The 17537-nt window shown below is 38.8% G+C and overlaps 1 protein-coding gene across 1 annotated transcript in view; it reads right to left on the bottom strand.

Annotated features, from left to right (window-relative positions):
- CFTR (CF transmembrane conductance regulator) overlaps nt 1-7649 on the bottom strand; it is a gene marked incomplete at its 5' end in the record, with an annotated part of 76343 nt that extends 68694 nt beyond the window's left edge. The window contains 2 exons of the mRNA XM_010165015.2: nt 6374-6485; nt 7539-7649. Coding sequence (XP_010163317.2) covers nt 6374-6485; nt 7539-7649 — 223 coding nt within the window. The remainder of the gene's footprint in view (nt 1-6373; nt 6486-7538) is intronic.
- Between the last annotated feature and the right edge of the window lie 9888 nt (nt 7650-17537).

Raw genomic sequence — 17537 nt, 5'->3', positions numbered from 1 at the left:
TTTACTTTTCAGAGTTGTAATGGATTAGCCACATCATATGACTGAATCCAGTTTAGCAGGCTGGATCTCTGTTTTGGCCCCTAGGGAACAGTTCTCACTGCTCTTTATCAGACTTACAGGACACAGGAAGACTCAGAGCTCCTGAAATGAGCGCCGACAGAACACCACAGTGAGGATATAGCTAAAACATCAGAGGAGTGTAAATAGGAACAGAATGCTACTCAACAGTTCTAGACACTGCATCCAGGTTTGCCTAGAAAGCAGGATGAGAGGGCATAAATGGTAGGGGAGGCAAGTTTAATAAAAGTCACAGGGAGAAACCAGTCCCTCCTGCATTGGCAGCCCAAGCACTTCCCATCCTGGGATGAGCAGCAACACGGTAGAGGACCTGAGTAGGAGAGGAAAAAGAGGCGGTATAACTGCGAGGCATCCAAACGATCTGCTATAGCCCTGACTTTACCTTAGCCTGCCATTTCATTTGTCCTCAGCCTCCTTTTCTGTTGTAATTAAACCCCACTAGCATTATCTCACCTTTGCCTTCCATTTCCCTTCACGCCTCCATTGTTCTCATACTTTCACTCCTATAACCTCATCCTATTCTATCTCTGCCTCTTGGCCCCTCTTTCCTTCCCTGATCCTTCCCCAAGAACTGCAAAAAATCACCAGTTTTCTGTGGTCAAACAATTTGCTTCATCTTCTGCATGAGCTTCTGAAGGGTATGAAGTGTGTATGTGCTCCTTTGCTTCACCATTCTATGCAGTGTCAAAATACTTAGTGCTAAGAACTTTTATGCATGTCTCCTTATCCTTCTTTCTGTTGTGTCTCAGCAGAAAGCATCTGATAGTTCAAAACCAGCAAGAAATCATTGAATTATCTTTTGTACAGATGTGATAAATTCTGACAAAAAGTTATCAGTACTGTGGTCCAGCTGAAAACCACACAGACCACAACACAGAGACTCAGAGAGAAGTGAACTAGTGAAGTTCAGCTGTAATTAATGTTTTATAGTGATAAATACATTGGGAAAATCCCCTTCGATTTTTTTCCTTTCCCTTTGGGTTCCTTTTGGTCTCTTATACAAGAGCAATCCCAAGTACTTCTACAACCTGTACTGTAACCCCTTTTGAATGTCACTGTTGGTGGAGCTGATATTCATCATTCACTTTTTCCACAGAAGAGATTAAATTTTACTTCTCAAATATCATTCCTGTGCTATGCACTACATTTCCCAAATTAAACACAACTCTGCCCCCAACACAAATGCTGTAAACCCAGAGCCAGCTTTGACAAAGACTTCAGTGTTAGTAGTAGGCAAAGGGAGGAGTGTTTATTAAAACACACATGACCCAAGGCAGCTGTGCTTAGACCATATGCATCCCGAAGCGGCAAACCAAAACTACCCAAAACTCACAGAATACAAAACAGTCACCTCTCAAGGACAATGTGTTGCTTTCATACTCTCAGAGATTCCAAAGATAATCTTTTATGTATAGGCTCAAAAGAGCAAGATTTTTTTTTTTTTGTATTTATTATTATTCCAGTGAAAATGCCACGCCATGCTGCTGTGTTTGTTGTGACTATAAAAGTATTGCATACATGCCTAGCTCACTGGAAAAAAAGGTGATTTACAGACTCATGGTAGAATAATGCCTGGCAATAAGCCAAGCCATTTGCTATTTCGTGGGGCGTAAAAATCCACTGGTTTACAGTGGAGATTTATCAGCTTACTGAAGATATTATTATCTAGTCTACATACAAATGAAAGCAGAACTACCTGTTTTTCTTTTTTCCTCTTGTAACCTCAGAATTACTCACTAATATAAACACTGACAACTAAACTGATTAGAATAACCTGCCTAAAAAAAGGAATGTGATTTGTGCACCTAACAGAAAATCCAGATTTTAGGAGTCATGTTTTTCCTTTCTCTGTCCTTGCTTTTCCATCTGCATTCATCCTAGGCCATTGAGAAACTCAGAAATGTCCCCCTTGCAGAAATATTAATTAGAAGAGCAAAGATCTGAAGAGAAATGAGAGTATGACAGAATACCATGCTAATCTAACCTGGTACGGCTCTACTTACTCAATGAGAACTTTTACATTACGTATATCCCCCATATGCGCAATCACTCTGCATTTCAAGACAATAATGCACATCTCTGTCTTGGCGTATGCCCCAGAAGTGCTTTGGGACTTTTGTATCCCTCCCTGCCTCCTCACTCACACCCGTGACCTATATGCAAGAACTTCAGGAAATCCTCATTAGGGTCCTTTGGGATATGATACTAAAACCATTTCTAAGTTAACGTCAGCAGCTGCTGTGCCTGAATAGAAATATACATTTCATGGGGATGAATATAAGAAAAAAATATAAGTAGAATCAAATTGATCCTCACAGCAAAGTACCCAGTTTGTTAGCCAGTATCATGCTAGAAAGCAAGATTTTTGTTTCACCATCATACCATCTTTTCTTTAAATTGCAAGACATGTCTGCTGATGAGGGGAAGCATGGAAGCTGTTTTGAACAGCAGGAGAGCAGATACATTAAGTGCAGTAACTCAACGTGCCTAACACAACACTATTTATGAGGGAGAGTCGTAGTACTCTAGGGGGCCAGAGCGCAAGTGTCCACCCTGGAATAACATCTTTACCTGCAGCGCATGGGGGGAAAGGGAGAGATGGAGAAACTACTCGACCTAATGAGAGCAAAGCTGTGATGCCAGTTGCAACGACAACTACACTAACAGCAGGGATGTCAGCAGAGTTTAAAACACACTCCAAGAAAGGTGCCATGAAAACAGCCCAGGGCTTAGATAAGAGAAGAGCCAAAAGGAAAGTGAAGTTCAAAAGAACACACAACTTGGTTGCACCTACGCCAATACGGCACAACATCCTGTCCTCATTCAAATTAATGGCAAAGCTCCCATTAATTTCCGTGAGCAGGGACTGAAAAGAACACTAGCAGCTTCAGCAACAAGGTTTTCCTCTTAGCTTTCAATAAAACAAAGACTAATAATAATGGAATCAAGAATTCAAACTAAGATTTAATCTTTCCATGTTCATTGTGAAAGGCACAGATTTTGTTTGTGTTGAATTGTATATGTCTGCAATTTCCCCACAAAAAACAAAAAAAAAAAAAGAATATGACTCAAAAATCCTGCAGTCCTCTTCTGTCCTCACCTGGTCTAAAACTGTACTCCATTAAAAAAGTCTGCACAAAGAAATCAACCCTTGACAGTGCCACGTGTGCGTGCCCACACACACTTCACTTGCCTGTACCCTGGGAAAGGAAGTTATCCTCAAAAGTGCTTGCAAAAGCCCTCAGACACTGCTTAACTTCCAACAGGAACGCATTACTGTGATAGTTTCGGCTGGCAGACTCTGTAGGAACATTACCGTAGTGCATGGTAGGCTAAATTTGTAGAACTGTTGTTTTTTTGAAAAAAACCCAAACCTGACATGAATAAAGAGTTGCTGGTTTGGTGAGGAAAAAGGTTAAATAATAAAAGGCAATAATAAGATGGCAGAAGCAAATAAAAGACAGAATTGTGTAGGAATCCACAAAGAAAGGGTCTCATCCCAGAGAAGTCGCCAAACAAGGTGAAAGAGTATAAACAGAAGGGTTATTACACAGCCCCGGAGATACCAAGAGGCCCTGCTAACTACCATGATTAACTGCCCTACCTGTACAAAGACAAACAATTAACTGATTTATCAACTTCCATTCTAGTCATCTTGCTTCCCACAAGTCCTGCACAACAGTCAAACAGCCCAGGATTTGATGCAGAAAAGCCCTCCAGAGCCAGCACAGACAGCACTGTAACCACCACCTCCTCTCCTTTCTCCTCATGCAGCCCCTGTGTAGCAGCAGGCAAGCATGGCACATCCCTTCGAACTACGTCTGCACCACTGGCAACTTCAGACTGGGGCAACTGGCAGTGAGAGGAGACCTGAGGCTCTCCACTAGTGACAAGAATCAAGCAAGCTGGAGAGACAAAATGGAAGAGAAAAAAGTTGGCTTGGAAGCTAAGTTCTTAATTCCCCTATGTTTAATCAGAATTTGTGTACAGGCAGGTGTGAGTGTATCTGTCCATAAGAAGCAAAAATGTAAAGAACTTTTGCACTCTAAGTTTTATTTTTAAAATCAAGCCTTGGTGCTGAGAAATTTCAGATCTGTTCCTTATGAGCTACATTGGGGGGACAGTCTAAATGTGACTGCAAAAAATTAAGGCCTATAGAAGTTTTTTTTTTTTATTTTGAGTCCATGAAGCAGCATGGCAGACTGAGGCACATCCTAATTTTCTTCTAGACTAAAAAGAATGTGAATGTTGCATTTTAAAGGAAGTAATTTCCATTTTCTTTAGAGAATTTCTTTTTTTCCTTAGATCATCTTACTTAGTGACGTTCTGATTCTATTGCTGATACTCATTTCCCCTAGATATGGTGTTACAAGCGAAAGAAGTCAGTTTTTCCATAATTCTTAGGGGAAAATCCAATCTGAAGTGAAATTGTAGTCCATTATTAATTATCCAAATCAAATCAACAGTGATCTAAACCAGAACATTTGCACCATTAGTAGACCAAATTAATACACTTAGAAATATTTTACAGGACTTTCATCCCAGGACCCTAAATAAATTTACCTACTTTGTAATTTGCAAGATCAGCCTGTCTTTCATGCAGCCGTGTAAACAGGAGGGGCTCCATGGAAGTTTATTAGGGTGGAACTGTTCCAGCATAAAACTAGCAGAAGTCAGGCTCCAAATTCAATGCTTAATCTAAAAACACTCTTTGACCTGTAACGCTGCCTGATGCATTAAAACTTTTCACCCTTAGGAAGTTCCCTTTTAATGGCAAAAAGTCTGCATGTAGTTAAGAACTTGTGTTTTAGTTTTCAGGATATTCTTATTTATGTTTCAAGTGTTTTATACAAAATTATTAAAACTTGAGGGTACAGGTGTTGATGTGGTTTCACTTAGCATACATTTGGCATGGCTGCTGTAGAGCAGATTATGATCTTTCTTCATCTCCCTAGTAGAAGACCTACCTAGCTTGAAATTTCCCTTCTACAGAGAAGTCAGTAGCAAGTTCATGGGCACGATGACAACCCTCCACACTACTCTCTCCTTCCTGCCTGGGAGAGGGGTCATTCTAATGGGCTCAAAGGTTTGCATTTCTATAAGTCTGCTATTCTCTTAGAATAGTTCCTTGGAACACTTGATATAAAGTCAGAAGAAAAGAGAAGTTTGGTTTTCTAGCAAGCACTGTGAATTTCAGAGACGTTTGTGGGCTGTTTTCCATAAATTCCCCTTCCACTCTTCTTCTGCCCAATCCATGATCTTGAAAGTACAGTTAAACTAGATCACATGCAACACTAATGCCAGTGGAATTAGTTCGTTTCATTTACGAAAATAAAAATCTGTCCTAGAGGCCTGTCTCACATCTGAAAACATTATCTGAGTATATCTGACCACTTCAGGTCATTTGGGCTATTATAGCTGAAGTTTCTGATAACACAGCATTTTGAACAGAGAAGTATGGAGCTTAATGGCTCGCTTTTACTACTAAACTGCAGAAACTTGAAAATAACATGCATGTTTAATGTGCATATTTGTTAACAGTAATTTTCAGATTTATAGTCTGGCTATTCAACACACATAATGAGACACCATTAATAATAAACTATTTTCCACAGTGATAGGATTGGCAGACAGGTGGCATTTGGTAAGTCAGGGTAATCCTAACTAACATGTTGTAAAGGTGAGAAACATAATCATTTCAGACTTTCACATCAAGGTCCTGATCATACACTTCAGAGCACTAACAGCACCAAGATCCAAGCATATTTCGCATGGTTATTTATGCAGAATTCTTACCACAAATGAAGACAACTTGTTTATTGTGAACATAAACCTGAAAAAAGCACTTTAACTATGAACCTGACTGCTAGTCACTTAGACAAAATTGACCAACTCATGTGAAATTGCACTGTCATTTATTTTAATGTAAGGGCAGAAAATTCTTTAGAAACTTCTTAAAAACCATAATGTAAGAAAACAATTACTTTAGTTCAGCAGTGATACAAAAATTCAGGTGGCCTACCTGTACTTGCAGAACCATATACCCCTAGCTTATGTATGAATACATACATTTCAAAATTATTAATATATATGTTTTAAAGATATTGGCACATTATCAGAAAGTATTTTTTTAATGAAGGTCTCTACTTATTTCTTTATATTTATAATCTTTATAAGCAATACACAGAGCAAAATCTGTAGCTATTCACAGGATTCTGTATTAATTTAGCAATCATATGACTTGGATCTATTTATGGAACACTAAAAGTTTACTGAAGAGAAGAACAAATCTTACCCCTAAATATAAAATTATTCCATAGAACATAAATTTCCAGAAAAAGCACCGGCGAAGAGCATTAATAAGTTTGGGTTTTTTCTTTGAAGTTGCCAGCTCTCTGTCCCACTCTCTGAAAAGGAACCAAAAAACAAGACCATTAAGTTGCATGAGCAAATACATGGGTCTATGGCTCTGACATACTTCCATTCTCTCAAGTATATCCAAGGAGATTTAGCTAAGGTGACTAATGAAAGAAAGCTTTGCAGAGACCCCAAAGACCTGGTCTTCATTGATTTGACAGATCAATAAAAGTTCAAACCTAGTTCAGCCACATATTTGGTAGTTTTAAATACTCAGCCATACATCACCCCGCAGGGAATTAATTCATGAAAAGGTCACATTGTATGTTTTAAAGAAACCTGCTGTACTTAAGACCAAAGCACAAATAATAGGCAAATAAACGTTTTGGAGCTCTTCCAGTCTGCAAAAAAGAAAACACCAACAAAGCATCAGAGACGCAACTTCTCTACTGCACAGCATTATTTTTAACCTGTTGCTGGGACAATAATTTTCTATTAGATAACAAATTGCTGATCAGAAGCAATGCTATATACAGAAAGCATATGTTTAGTCAAAATTCAGCTCACAGATTAAAGCACTCCTAAGAATTTCCTCAGCTAACTCTTCTCTCCATTTTTCAACACAATATTAAATAACCAGAATATTCCATTCATAAACTATCAAAATGCATACTGATGTCCTCAATACTGTCCACGAGTTTTGAATACATATGTATATATTAAACTTAATTATAGTGTGTAATTAAGTTTAATTGGACTGGCACAACAGTGCAGACATGAGTTGCCCCAGCATGACAGGGAAAGCTACAATGGCGGCTGGGGGAGAGGGACTGGATTTAGGCACTTGTATCTGTAAGAGCTAGTTCTAAGTGTTTAACTTGGTACCTGTATATAGTCATTTAGAGCATCTGGGTGATACATCTGCACCAGGGATCCCAGTCAGCTCCAAAGGACAACTGTGCACTGAACGAGGACACACTTGAGCCAGCCAATGGGTGCAACCAGCTTGCACCCAATGCTATTTAAACATTTTATCCAACAGTTTTGAAAGGAAAATTGCAGCGTGATTCCTGAAAGAAAGTTACTTCATTAATCTTTCATACCTTTCTAGTTTTTCAGAAAGATTATCAGCAGAGTCCGCAGAAGGGATTTGATAAATATCTGACAGTTCCAACCGTCGTCTGTAACCCTTTTTCAAAATTGGTTTTGTCCATCTAAGCAGAAAAAAAACAATAATTAAAAAACCACTGGTTTCCGAGGTTAATTCAGGAGTTGCATTGTCACACTCTGAATATTTTGTCCACAGCACCCAAGTATGTCTATCTGCACACACAAATATGCACACACAATAAAACATAATATAGTACAGCTCTGCATTATATTTATAAAACTATACTGACAAACAGAACATTAAGAGAATAACTGCAACACTGTTGCATTTTATCAGTTCTGGGGTGGGATCATGCCCTAAACTTCCTATTCAGTCAGTAGCAGACAAATGAAAAGGGGATTGAGACCTTTGTACTGTATTTCCAAATACGTATTATGTCCATGTAAATGAATAATAAATCAGAACTATAGTAAACTGGATGTGTAAGTGTCATTCATATAAGACAGAAAATCTTAATATAGCTTGAATGTTCCTTTGACAACTTACATTGCGGTGTGCACTGAAAAACACACAAGATCTTTCGCAGAACTCCTTAGAAGATCTTCATTGCATCCATCATATATAAATATTTTGCATTTCTTTTTTCAAATGCCATGTTTAAAAACTTAATACCAATTTAAAGAGCATGCTGAATTGCAGCAAAGCAGGAAAAAACCTCTAGCATGGCTGCTCTGTAGAGAAAATCCTTATAAGCCATTACTAATTTTATCAAACAATTCAGCTCCTGAAAGGCCTCAAATCCTCAAGTGCCAACTTGTACAAAATTTTGCAGAAGGTTCTGTTTGAAAATCTTTTTGAAAGCACAAGACTAAAACAAAACATAAACAGGCAACCATAAGAACTAATGATGTATTTTAAAACTGAGTTTCAGCTTTACTGCCATTGTTAAAAAATATTTCCTTTAAAAAATAAAATGCCTACGAAAGAAGTAACTTGTGGATGATTGCTGTCATGCTTCCAAATGTAAACACAATTTGTAAAAAAAAACCTCACATGATTTATGATTATGACAAAACTTATAATCTGCAAAACCTCACTCATTCCTCCCTGGAAGTGTTTAAGGCCAGGCTGGATGAGGCTTTGAGCAACCTGATCTAGTGGAAGGTGTCCCTGCTCATGATAGGGCGGTTGGAACTAGATGATCTTTAAGATCCCTTCCAACCCATTCTATGATTCTATGATTTCAGAATTTTATGTTTTAAATTGTCTTTATAGACAACAGTTAACAAAATTGCAAAAGAAATGAAATAATGTTTCCCATGGTCACTTAGAAAATATGAACAGTTTATTGGAGATGCTTACCCATACGCCTGTAAGAACATTTATCATACACACAAAGTAATGTACATTCTCAATTGCAGCCACTGATGGTGCAAAGAGGTTGATACAAAGGTAAAAGAACATAATTAGACACTACATGACTACATAAAGACCGTAGCACACTGAGACTGCGATAAGCAATTCCCAACTTGTCTTGACAAAAGACAAAACACTTCAACCTTTCAGACTTTGCATGTTTTGGGAAAACAGTTTTCATTGCACTGTTTCCTTCCACACATTTGATTTTATTTATACTTTTGATTAGCACCTACCCTGACATTTTGCCACTGCCTGAAGTAACAAAATGTGACTGTATTTAGAAAGTGAGCAGAGTGGCTGGTTTACTACCTGAGGAAGGCAGCATGCTTAGCAGATCTAGTGTACTTGTAGAAGCGTCTCTTGTTCTACTCGCTGCTTAACTGGGCACTCTTATCAGTGCCCCAATTTAGGGACCTAAATTATGTGGTCCCTAAACCAATTGTCCTCTCCTGAGTCAACAAGTTTGATACAGACTTAGTGTAGTCCTTGTCCTCATATCTCTGCTCATCAAGGTAGCTGCAATAATGGTAGATGAACTCCTCCAGCCAGCTAAAGGAGCACTGCTGACACCTTCCTGGGGGCCCTCCTAGTCTGCAGCCAGGTTCCTAGCGCATGCTGCTGGCAGGGCTTGCACAGAGATGTTCATCTCCAAGCTGCCCTGGCCTTGCTCGGAAGTCCCACCCTAACTAGATAGGGCCAATTTGCGAGCTGTGCCAACTGGCTTTGGGTTGGAGTGGTAATTGTGGAAGGAGTCAGCCTGTCACGTGCTGTTTGTCTCAAGGCAGATTTTCAACAGCTGCTTGGGTTGTGCTGTCAAGAACTGTAGGAGACAGTATATATTTCATGAAAATTAATATACTAGAGCTAGAACACATAAATATCTCCTAAAACCAACCTTTTGCTGGATTTCAATAGCATCTAGTTTACCATTATGCTCTGGATTCTTTGCAAAGTTTTGAAATGTAAAACAGCTATAAATTTACTTTAATCTGTAGTTATCAACGTTTCTTTATCACCAGGCAACACAGTTCAGTCAGAGTTTGTCAACAAGTATGGTTCTTCTATTTTTTGGCTTAGTAGAAACTATTTGCCAACATTAATTCTGAGTTTTTTCTTGCAGTTGCTGAAAATGAGAAATTTCTTTTGAAAGGAAGAAAGCAAGAAGGAAAGGAAACACATTGGCTTTATAGCATCATGTTAGCAAATGCCACTGGATTACTGGCTGGAATTTAATGAAGTCTTTCACAGAGAAAACTGTAGTGCTGTCAGAGTTTTGCCACTAACTAGGAATGTTATTATGGGTACACACACATGAAACCCAGCAGGGGCTTGTTTCAAGGGTGTACAGTAGGAAAGACGAAAAGAAGGAAAACAAGTTCCACTTCTATTATTAATTGCCTGGTAGCAAAAAATACCTTACAAGATTGATATGTAAGTATCATATACATAGCATACTTCTTTAACTTATCTTTTGGTAGATTTCTAATGACCATTTCTTTGTCATTCATGTTAGCAATATGTAATAGATTTCTTATTACAGCTTTTTCTTTCTCCAGCATGTTCAGCCTCATCCTACTCAGGTAAGTTGTATTGATAGGACAGATGCCTTTGGCTTTCCAGAGACTATTAACACAGACTGTTAACGTGTCAATAGGATTTGACTCTCCCTTAAGGCTGCTTTGCATGTCACTGAAGACAAAAAGAGCCTCCGTGTTGCTAAGCTAACTGCCCACATCTTCCTCCTGGGTGCAGGGATTCACCAGTTCCATCAGATTCTCTTGGTCAAGCAGCACAGAGCATTGGGATAGTGACAGAGCAGTGGGGCTAAGCCATCTGAGACCTGGAAAGCAGAGCAGCTCTCCTGCAAGGGTCCCTGGTCAGGCTGGTACCATTTTGACAAGTGTCCTGTGCACAACATGGCAATATCTACTGAGCAATGCAAAGACAACCATGGCTTCCCTTCCTTCTCTCACAAGGCACTGATACATGTGTGTAATATAGTCAGGCATAATGCCTGCAGCTCCCAAGGGACTGAGCTTAAACCCTGATGGAGATAGAGTGAGGAAAGTGCCTCTGGCTTTATCTTATGTTTTCTTTTAGGAGTTAAGGGAAGAAAAACAATCAAGCCATGATTATGATACTTTGGAGCCTAAATTTTGCAAGGTGTTTGTAGAGCCATGAATTCCTACTGACTGCAGGAAACGACTGAGGTACCACGTAGGTCTCAGACATTCCTGAAGGGTCAAGCCAGACTGGACTCTGTAAGAGGCTCCACAGTCCCATCCACAAGACATCCATCACTCCGGCAGCAGAACAAAGTGAAAATCGTTGCTTACTCTGTACTGGAGGTGGCAGCTTTACTACACTTGAAATGTGTTTCTCCAAAAGAGCATTTGCACCACCAGCCCTCTTCTCTGAGCATCCTGCAACACAGCCATAAAGGGTGATCCTAGCTTGGCATGATCCTTCCTAACAAATGGGACAAGTCAGCGCACCCACACAGCACAACTGCCAGGCACCACAGCCTAATTCCTGTGTCTTGATTATCCTCAACAGCGTAAAGTCGCAGTTATTTTGTTTCAAATAGTCACCTGCTGAAATAGCATGCCATGTTTTCTGAAAACGGTATTAAACCTTTAGCATTTTTCCCTTTAAAAACAAATGCAACATTCTGAGCTTAATATTTACACATAACTATTGCAGGGCTTCAACAATAGATTGTAAATGCTTCCCCCCCGCCCCCCCCGGATCACTAAAATTAAGAATTAAAATTCTTCATTAATAAACAATTCTTCACCATGAGGTATTATTTGACATGGAAAATATTTAGCTGCAATATCATCGACTCTGCCACTAGCTGTGAGCAGTACCATTTAAGAATAATCAATGTTCTGCTGAAACCCCAGGATTTCAATAGTGAATCTTAATTAAGATTACTTCACAGCAATTCTTGGGGAAGGCTTGCATTTTTATGCCCACCTTTTGCAAAGTGACACTTACTCAGATTATTAACTAGACTCTAAATGCTTTTTGAAATTCAGATTTTTAGCAGAAACTAATTATTTTTCTTTACAGTTAGTAAAATGGACAAAGTATTTTAGCTCGCAGAACCATTGAGAGCTATTTTTGGGGAAAAAGCACATAAGTACATTTAAGTAGTGTTACATGCAAGGACAGAATACATTCTGTCACTTGTTTAGATACCAAAGTCAAGTCTAATATATATACTGCAGTTTTTTAACAAAGTTATCAACATAACATAGTGGTGGTGATGCATTACGAGCAGGATTTGCAAGACTGTCTCAGCATACACCTACAGTGAGAATGGCTGAGAGAATGTTTCTTCATCTTCACTCTTTTCCTCAGGTATAAATCCCATAGCAAGAATAAGAGAAACAGATTTCTTTCGCCTAGTCATTTGAAAGACACTTAAAATGAACAAGGAAGATTTCAAAACATTTGCATCAGCAAAACTTTTGCAGAGCTGTATTATTTATGACTGAGCTGCATTTGAAAAGCTCAATGTGTCACTAATATGACACCAACAAATTACAACAAATTTAGCACTCCACTGTCTTAGCCACACACGTAGAGACACATTTCATAACAAATTAGCACATAGTTGCACCTCAGGTGCAATGGTCCTTTCCAAATCTGTAGTTTGTTCCAACCTCAGTGACTGATAGGTGATCAGGTATAAACACCTTCGCAAACTGGCAAACAGATTTGTGCCAGTTGATTGACTTGAAGATGTCCCTGCTGATGGCAGGGGGCTTGGAACTAGATGATCTCTAAGGTTCCTTCCAACCCAAACCATTCTATGATTCTATGAAATTGAGTATCAAGATGTTAAGTTTCCCTCCTGCAGAAGAAAAAGAAGTTTTACATATATTTCAGAAACAGATGCAACTTGATACAGGCAACTGTGCTTTAAAGGTATAAAGCAGCCAGAGAAGGGCACTGTGCTACACAGGGTCTGCACTTCTGCTTGTTAGACCAAAGATGCAGTATCAGGCTGAGCGAAGGACACTATTTAGCCCTACTCTTAAAGAAAGTATTCTTGTGGCTGAAATTACTTCAGAGTAGGAGACTCAGCATCCTTTCTCCAGTTCACTTCATGTTTCAAATTCTACCTTGGAAATATTAATAGAAGTCAAATTTTTAAAAGGAGCACAAAACTTGCATGCACATCTTTGAACCATCTCAGGGCTGACTTTCAGAAATACCAAAAGCTTGCCATTTCAAACAGGTCTGAAGGGCTGGCAGACCAGCGGGTCTCCAAGGACCATTTGTGGCAACAGGCAAATGACCAGGTAGCCTCACAGGGCCAGAATCTATGCTGTGGCTGCATCTGTGCCTGGTTATCACTAACAGTCAGGATTTATGATTACCTAGGACCAGTGAAAGGCAGGTCCTCAGGACTAGACCCATAAAGGGCCTTAAGAATACACTATAAGAAATTTGTCTTTCATAAATGTCTAAGCCAGCTGTCCCAGCAACAGTGGGACACCATCACACTGTGCAATTCAATCCACCTGCTTGTAGCTGCCAACGTACACAGAGGCTCCCTACTCAGAGAGGAAAGATGAGCAAGATGCTACAGCTAGGTATTGATAGGGAATGCTCCAAATATGTGTTGGATGTGACAGTTTCCAGACACATGCTCTCCAGAGTGAAATTTATAGACATGAATTAGGTCTTTAAGCTTCCTATACAATACCTGGGATTTTTAGGAACTTCAGACAGTTTCAGGGGAAGTCTTGAGGACAAACACCTTCACTACCATACACTGGTTACACTGGTCCTACTTCCTAGAAGAGGTGAGGTGTAAAACTTAATTCCTTTTCCTATGCTTCCCAGTACATACATGGCAGAAGGAATCCAACATTTATCCCCTATATGCTAAATTGTTCTTGGAACCACTGGACAGCAGTATAAAAAGGCAGCAGGTTACTTTTTCTCTGGTTTGGAAAGAAAGAAGCAACTAGAGCAGGTCTGATGGACTGAGCCCATGAGAAGACACAGCACAAAAGCTGGCTTGGTTTGTATTTCCTATTTGGATTTCATAATGAATCAGGCACTGAACAACTTGGTCCTGCAAAGACAGTTGTCACATTTAGTACTTACCAAAGCAAAAGTATATGCTTAGAGAGTTGGACAGGAGCATAAGGATTGCCTTTTGTGAACTTGTATTTAAATATCTATATTTGCATGTAAAAAAAACAAAAAAAAAACAAACAAAAAAAAACCCAGAACTGTCCCAAAGTTGCAGCCATTTCTGAAACTCCAGCAATAATTCTGTATTCCGGTATCCAGCTAAAAATTAATTATTTTATTAACTTGCCTTAATAAAACCATAACAATACTTCCTGATCTCAGTTAATCTACAATAAAAACTAGATGATTGCAAAGTACTCTGATGTTGTTTGCTAGAAAAGGTATGGCCTTGACCTTGCAAAACTCCAAGAACATAAGTAACTGTTATAAAGAAAAAAGCAAAGCTTCACAATGAATATGAAATAAGTATATGACTATCTGACCACTTCTGCATAAAACTATTTTCTTTAAACAAGATAAAAAGTTGCCAGAGCACAGATAAATGTCTTGCATGTGGTTGGGAACAAAAGAGTTCAACTCTGAAAATGTAATATGGAAAATAAAACAAAACACAAGAGAAACTCTGAAACCCCAAATGCTCAGTATCTAGTGTTTTATAATGGGAAATCCCAAACCACTTGTCTTTACACCTCATTTCTTAACCACCCCAAGCAATTATCTTTTTTTGCCCCATCTGTGTTGCTAATCTTGGAAATACAACAAAAAGGTAACACTTTCCCTAAGACACTGCTCCTTGTATATACATGACAGTTTCTCACTTTTTGGCATAAAGAATTAAGAAAAAAAATGTACGAAAAATACTGAAACGTGACTTTAACGCATTTAAACTGATCCCTCCAGCCCAAACAGGAAACATTATGAAGCAATAAAACCTTGCTGATAGGTTTATAGACATCAGTATCAAGAAGCTCGTAAAATATTAAAAAATAATATTACATTTATCAGCAAGATTTCCAGAATAATAACAACTAATACTTTAGCATTGCTTCTGCTAACACGACCTTCAACTTATTGCATTATATTCAGATTGGTACTTCACACATAATTGCATAGAAGCCTCCTATAAAAGTTACTTCACTGAAGCATTCTGCAATGCTGTACTTGAAAGCAATTATTTCACCATCATTGGAAAAAGAAATCTTTTTCCATACACACCTTTTGGTTTGTATTTTTTTTTAAAAGAAAGAATTGACTGCTGGTTTCAGATATAATGCCCTTGAGTTCTGTCTCACATGTTTTCATGGAAGTAAAGCATACACTAAAATGTGGGCATGTCCTGGAGTGCTGTACTAAATACAATCAGTATCAGAAACCAACGATGTGTGTAGGTTCAGTTCAAACGCTAGCAGAATATCCTGACATCTCAGAAAATCTTGTTCCAATCTCACTCGTTAATCACTATTTTGTGGGTGTTTCCAGTTGAGTGGACAGGTCTCTTGCTACTGGTATGTAGCAAATGCTTCTGACTTTGTAAAGCTCATCACAAATATTATGTCTCAAAGTGTTGTGAAATTCTTATACCTTGATAAATCTTTGCTCTGTGATAACTTACCTTTTAATAATCTTTAGCGTTGATCCTGATCTACTTTTGATGAGGCAGAAACTGATGGATTCCTTGAAGACTGAAGGGATGCATTCCAAAACAAGCTAACAAGCCTCATCGGTATAAACAATGCATATTTTTAAAAGATTTATTTATTTACTTCTAAGAGGAAGACATCCTTGCTGCTAATTTGGACGTAATGCATTTTCTTATTTTGTGGCTTTCCCTTTTATGACATTTTCAATTATTTCATATAATATTTGTGAAGAAACAAAGACATTCACAGTGTATGAGTTAAATACAAGTAAGCAGAGACTTTATCATCCACAGAAACATCATTCCTAAGGTATTACAACCATATTAGACACTTTGTAGATGTACACATACAAGTTTGGCTGTTCTTATACAGTGAACTGAATGTTTACATTACTAGCCTGATTTTTCTATGAAACACCATTACTATAAAGTTTTGTAAAGAAATTTCTCTGCTCTAGTCAATATTCACCATAAACACCACTTAACATACTTAAATTATTATCACTTCAGTTAGAGTCAGATAGCTGCTACAATATAATGTATCATAAGCATGATTCAAACGTCATTTAATTGACTTAAAGACTTTGATTTTAAAAGACCAGGTCAGGTCCAAGGATGGCTTATTATGCACTTAATGAGCATGAACTGCATCTTGTTTCAGCCACAGGAACTTAAATTAAGGTCGGAATCAGAAGAATATTTGCATTATATTACTGGCATTTTTTTTCTTGACACCTTCAGCATCACAGGTTCTAGGAGAGCACTACTCTGATAGAAGGTTTACAAATAAATAAAATGAACAGAAGTGGCTCCTTGAGCAATGAAGTTAATATGCAGCCTTATTTCCTACAGATTTGTATCTTATACTTGACAGGAGCACTGACTGAAGCTTCTTCTGTGGAGAATATAAAGGCTTATACTCCCATCATCCACGCTCCCTGACTCTAACGGCATTTGAGAGCGGCTTCTTTCCCACTGCAGCACCACTGCAGGACACCTCTAGGATCCTGACTTTTACCTGGATATTTGTAACACTTCAGGAACAGGTTACATTTGGGATTCTTCCCCACTATCACATCAGGCTAAAATGAGCCAAAGCCAGGGAGATGGGCAGAGTGATTCATAGAGACCCACTGCCCATAAGAAACTTTAAAAACAGGTCCAGGCCAACCTGCTGAAAAGGAAAGCCATCCCAAGAGGATTAAAAAGTGAGCTAGAAGCCTTCAGTTGCTCAGGCAGAGACCTCGTGCCAATGTTATGGTTTAACATCACGTGTTCCCATTTCAGTCACCATGTTCACATCTTACACAAGAGTTCCTCCCTCCCCTCCCTGCTGTGCTAAAGACCCTCAAGCAACAAAAGGGGGAACCAGCACCCTGGTGAAACCAGTGGTGTGTGGGTCAAAGCCAAAGAGATTATTTCCTCTTCCCAGCTGGCAGTGTCATTTCTAGCAATGTCACATAAAACATGTTCAGGCTTCTATATTGTCTTGTAAGTTACATTGTTCCCAGGCATTGGTATTGACTCCTTCTTCTCTATTTATTTGAACTTGTAAGAAAGAAGAGGCACCAAGGACTTTGCTTGTAAAAGAACACTTTCAAGGCTTACAAGGAACTGTTTCCACCAAGGTCTTACATTACACTCACACACTGAGCAAACGCTAAACACCCAAAAAGCCAAACAGAAGGAATCCTTGCTCTGAGAGCATTTCCCCTCTGTTCCCCCCCCCCCATCTCTCCGTGTTCTCACAGTTAACAGTGAAATAACAGATTAACTAGTTGAGCAATTTACCAAAGGTTGCTCAAATTATGCCATAAATTCATCTGTCCGGGTCCAGCGAGGGTTTATGACACCTGCCAGACAAAGCCCATGCCT

Source organism: Antrostomus carolinensis, unplaced genomic scaffold (assembly GCF_000700745.2).
Source record: "Antrostomus carolinensis isolate BGI_N321 unplaced genomic scaffold, ASM70074v2 scaffold20993, whole genome shotgun sequence".
Taxonomy (NCBI): Eukaryota; Metazoa; Chordata; class Aves; order Caprimulgiformes; family Caprimulgidae; genus Antrostomus; species Antrostomus carolinensis.
Note: the sequence above shows the minus strand (reverse complement) of the source record. Positions and strands in the feature narration are given on the sequence as shown.